The sequence below is a fragment of the Trematomus bernacchii genome, unplaced genomic scaffold (genome assembly GCF_902827165.1).
Source record: "Trematomus bernacchii unplaced genomic scaffold, fTreBer1.1, whole genome shotgun sequence".
NCBI lineage: Eukaryota > Metazoa > Chordata > Actinopteri > Perciformes > Nototheniidae > Trematomus > Trematomus bernacchii.
Window position 1 is genome coordinate 7,774,987 of NW_022987973.1, and position 5,322 is coordinate 7,780,308.

Below are 5,322 nucleotides of genomic sequence, written 5' to 3' on the forward strand. Positions count from 1 at the left end.
GACATTTGTTGAAGGCCTTTGGTTTTGTAAAATAGTAAATTCAGACTATAACAGGCTTTTGATCACGCTCTAACACCCAGTATTTATTATCAACAGACTTGGCTTCACTTTGACAGTGCAGAGATCTGAGGGGTGCACATCATTTCGATCTGGAAGACAAATTATATTTGCAATAAAAATGAATGTAGGTGTGTGAAAACTCAATGGACTGTTCCTGGGTAACATATTAGATAATATTACTCTTAAAGTAACTGGCAACACCTGATATTCCTTGTTGTAAGTTGATATTTGTCCGTCTGCTCCATAACTGAACCTGACTGAGGCGTATCTCTTCTTCTGCCCTTTAATTTGCAGGTATGCAGAAAATGAATGAGAAATGAGTAATACAAATGCACAGTTTGAGTGGTTTATTATAGAAAATGTAACAGAAACAATACACATGTAAACTGGACATTGCTAGGATTAAAAAAGTATTCTACAAAATCAAATAAATACTCCTGTAAAATATAAAAAGTGGATAAAAAAGCTGACTCACAGATGAATACACATTAACACCTAATATGACAAAGCTCTTGTCACAGGGATTTTCTAATCCATCCCACTTTTGTTCAAATACGGCAAGAAGAATAGTTTTATAGATTATTGTCCTCATTTGTCCTCTGCTTCTTCAGCTCCCTCACTGCCCTGAACGCCTTGACAGCTAACACTGCACCGAAGATGAAAACAAACACCCCGAACACCGCAAAGAGACCTCCTGCAATATCTGCACCGTGGAACTGGCACTCGAATCCCTTGTGGCCTTTGCTCTTGTACATCTGCTCTCTCTCCGTGCAGATGGGGTCGTTGTAGGTCTGCTGCAGCTTAATAAAGTAGAAGGCCAGCGCGGGGATGTAGCCCAGGCCGATCAGGACATTCAGCAGAGCCTCGCCCAGCAGCACAGGGGGGAAGCGGTAAGGGACCCTGAAAATCCCCAGGCCGAGCATGACACAGGCGTAGAACATTATAACCCCCCCGCAGGCCATGGTGAAGACATACGGAGGTTTCTTCAGCTGATGGAACAGCACGTCCAGCTCCTTCACTCGGTCTGCATCGGCTCCAGTGAACGCGTTGGCTCCACCAAAGTGATAATAGTAGATTCCTCCCAGGCTGGCCAGGTCCCTGTAGCCCCCGTTGTTGCTGTACGGCACCCCCGCACAGATGACGAGAAGCAGATTCACAAACACCTCCATGAGCTGGCAGATACCTGGGAGCAACACAATATGTCTTTATGTCTTTATTAGGATCCCCATTAGCACTAGCATGAGCATTGGCTATTCTTCCTGGGGTCCTCACACACACAAAACATACATAAACATGCATACAACAAAATTAAAACAAAACAGCTCATAATTTCATGCAATTTACAGTGCTGTATGAATTGAAAAATAAAATGGTCATCCAATTATCGCCATCCTAAGGCCAAACAAAAGTAAATACAAATAAGTGTACATAATAATATATGCATACATAGCCACAGTTCAAATTTACTTTATAATACTTAAATAATTTTTTAGCAACCTTTTGAAATGTACTTGAGAATGTTCTTGAATGATATGGACGGGTAAAGAGTTCCAGCTGACCATGGCTCTGTACATGACTGTTTTCTGTCCCATATTTGATTTAGATTTGGGTAATACAAACCTTCCTTATATTGTATGTCGTGTTTGATAGTTGTGTTTAGCATACTGCGCTATAAACCTTTGTGGTAATATATGTGGTGAGTGAGTCACTGTAATATTTCTGACAAAATGTAACAAAATATAAGTTGACCTCTGTCTGACACTTAACCATTTGAGTTTCTCCAGCATTTCAGTTACTCTGGTTCTGTGGGAGCACTGCAGTGCACACGTGCTGCCTTATTTTGTGCTACTTGTAGTTTGGTTCAATCTTTTTCTGCAGCACTAGACCATATAACCAAACAATAATCAAGCTGCGACAGAACCAAAGCATCCAGAACTTGTCTACTGACATCTATTGGCAAATATTTTACAATTATTTTTACAAGTGACACACCCCTTCCCATTTTACATACAACATTATCAATTTGTTTAGACCAAGATAATTTATGATCCAGGGTTATACCTAGCAATTTTGTCTCCTTGACCTGTTCAATTTGAATATGGTTTAAATGTAGTTGCAATTTGGGTTCACCTTTTAACTGATGATTTGATCCTATTAATAAAGATTTTGTTTTTCCAGCATTAATTACTAACTTATAATTTATGACCCACTCTGATATCAGTAGTAGATCTTTATTCATAACATTTGTCAACTCTCTTATAGTCGATGCTGCATAATATATTGTTGAATCATCTACATACATTACAATTTTGGCTTTTTCTAACACTAATGGTAGGTCATTTGTAAAAATAGAAAAGAAAAGTGGTCCCAAACAACTACCCTGAGGTACTCCACAAGTGACTGTCTTCATCAAAATACTGACATTAATGTACAACAACATGAGGAGACTAGAGCTGAAAATAAAATTAAACTAAAATGTCAATATTTGCTGGTATTGTCAACTGTAAATTACCACATTCATTATTGATATTGATTAAAAAAAAAGGAAATCATTTTATAGCGATGACGTTTTCCCAGGTAAAATGTATTCACTATAAGTGGATGATTATTATAAATATTATTTAAAATATAATTCCCTTTTCTTTATTTATCATGCAGATTACCATCTAAGATATATGGACATGTATAACATAAATATAAAGCCAAAAAGGGACAGCTTTGCTATTTAACCAGTTGTATTGACTGTCTTAAAATAGAGCACAGGTGTTTCAACGGCTTTTCCAATTTCTATAAAATAAATGACTGTATGCATACACTTCAATACAGTACAGAACCTATTCCATATAAAATATGGCAAATTGTAGTTCAGATTATAATAAGGCTATAGCCTAAAACAGTAATGTGCTGTATTTGTAAACAACTACTAAGCACACATCTTGGCAGTGGTTTCAGTGCATTTCTACATTTTTAACAGGCCTGAAAATAAAGTGTAGGATATCAATGCCAAACTCTAAAGACAAACATATTCATAAAATAAGGGTTATGGTAGTTAAGTAGTTTTTTGAGCAAGAAATCCATACTTGCCATGTATTAAAGGCCCAGTTGTAACACTATGAGCAGACTACTTGTAAGTGATTTAAACAGTGTTTGTTTAGAAATGATCCCATACTTGCCTCTGCTGGTTAAGATGTATTTGAGATTGTAAAGAGCATGTTTTTGTTGTGGCTCATAATACTCCTCCGCTTCAGATTGGTATACTGGAGTCTCTCTGGACCTAAAAAGACAAACACATTACATTTATTATATCTCTACATGTCATTTTACACAAAAATGTAAATAAAAAACCCCTCTGCCACAGATGGCGGAAAGTGTGTGTGAAAGACATGACAGTAAGTGTATTGAAAGTATTCGGGCCCTTACAGTCTTGAGGGTCCTTCATGGCTGTGGTCTCTGTAAACAGGTGGCTCATTGTGAGAGGCAGTTGTCACGTCCCTCTGTCGGTTTTGTTTTGGCCTCCTGTCACCGGCAGAGCTTTTCTCCTCTCTGTCTCTCGGCTTTTGGTTGCGTCCTCTGTCTTCATAAGACGCATGGTCTCCATTGTGAGAGTAGTCTCTGTCCCTGTCCCTGTCCCTACTCTTGTACTCATCATACTCCTCACTCCTCTGGTGGTGTCTCCCCCTCTCCGGCATCTTCCTCTGCATAAACAAGAGGACTATTATGGACATGAATCCTTTTACACACACACTCATAAACAAAGTGGATAGCTGACTTGTATCTCTGTAACTGCCACTATGGACAGTAAAGCAGCATGAAGGATTATTTAATGAAGATTAAATTGAAGGACCAGAGACAGAAACCGGTTTCTTCATAAAGTAAAATGGCTGGCAGGCAAAAGGTAATAGTGATTTGGGAGCCAAAATACATTTCAGGAAGACAATTGAATGTTATCATAGGCCTACTCAATCGAAACACACTAAATCATACTTTCACGTGATTAGCATACGTTTTTTTATTTCAACAAGGTAACTTATTCTGTAAAAAGGCCGACATATCAGCGCAGGTCTTACTTAGTTCATTCGTGTTTCGAGCCCATTATGTAGTTTAAGAACGTTTCTGGGCTCATGAATAATAAAAAGCCACATTATTATTTCCTACCTTTGGATTCCGTGCACAATGTGATCTTGTTTTCTTTTATGCCGAGAAAAATTCAGCCCACCTGTCTTAACTTCCTGTGTGTGAGTTTTTATTCTCCTCCCCCTCACCTGTTCTGTGCCACGCCCATTAGTTTGGAGCTCATTATGGGTTTAAAAAAACAATTGTATTTCAAATGTTACGTTTTTAGACTTCTGTTCCCAATGTATATTATTTTCCAGTGTGTTGGAATTATGTAGACCCATATGTAGTATTGTTCTGTACTGTAATGTATTTACTTTATATATTGTTTATTAACAGACCACTACATTCAATACATTTGTCAGTTTGAACAAAGTATTATATGACCCAATTATTTTCAAAATAGTTAAAAAAAAAACGGAAAGTGTATTTTTTTTTAAAGGGGTTTAAATTATGTTTACAGTACTTCCCAAAAAATTGCGATTCATGCCCCAACCCGGACGTGAACGCACACAGCACACGCGGTCACGCTTCAACCGTAAAGCTCGCGCTAGTAGTCCACGCATCACTTTCAGTATTTCCTCTGAAGCACTGATACATTTCAAAATAAATGTCACTTAAACTTCATCTCAAAGAATTTATTGTGCAAATTGGCCCATTTCAGAATAATATATCACATATTTTGATTATAAATGTTGATGCATCAGAGCTGGTAAAGGTGCAGCTAGTTTACGTTACATTGTATGCTGCAGGGTAGCTTGTGAATGTTACTCCAGGTGGAACTTAAGTATTATTTAAGAGTTGAATACAATTCAAATCATTGATAAAAATGTGCTAAGTAACTAATGGTGCTAAATGAATGTAGTGGAGTAAAAGTGCACAATTCATCTCTGAATTGTAGTGGGATAGAACTACAAAGTAGCAAAGAATTGAAATACTCGAGTAAAGTACAAGTCTCTCAAAAGTGTACTTAATGACAGTACTTAAATGTACTTAGTAAATGGTTTTAGCTACTTCACACCACTGTCCACACATCGAAGTCACAGGTTAAAGATACATCACAGGAGGGGATTATTTATGGTTAAAGAGGAAGACTTTTATTGTGAAGTCCGGGAGAAAACCCCCCACCGGAAGTGTTTGACGGTATTC

The 5,322-nt window shown here is 37.7% G+C and overlaps 1 protein-coding gene across 1 annotated transcript; it reads right to left on the reverse strand.

The window, feature by feature from the left end:
* Window positions 1-392: 392 nt before the first annotated feature.
* marveld3 (MARVEL domain containing 3) lies at window positions 393-4,328 on the reverse strand. The gene is made up of 4 exons (XM_034117117.1): window positions 4,216-4,328; window positions 3,481-3,755; window positions 3,234-3,334; window positions 393-1,243 (listed from the first exon to the last, which is right to left on the reverse strand). The coding sequence occupies exons 2-4, from the start codon at window positions 3,747-3,749 to the stop codon at window positions 633-635; spliced, it is 981 nt and encodes a 326-aa protein (XP_033973008.1). The 5' UTR covers window positions 3,750-3,755; window positions 4,216-4,328; the 3' UTR covers window positions 393-632.
* Window positions 4,329-5,322: the final 994 nt, after the last annotated feature.

Coding starts and splice junctions, on each gene's coding strand:
- marveld3 (XM_034117117.1), bottom strand. CDS start 3,749: ATGCCGGAGAGGGGGAGACACCACCAGAGGAGTGAGGAGTATGATGAG. Junction 3,335..3,480: donor CATGAAGGACCCTCAAGACT/GTAAGGGCCCGA, acceptor TTGTCTTTTTAG/GTCCAGAGAGACTCCAGTAT. Junction 1,244..3,233: donor ATACATCTTAACCAGCAGAG/GCAAGTATGGGA, acceptor TGTTGCTCCCAG/GTATCTGCCAGCTCATGGAG.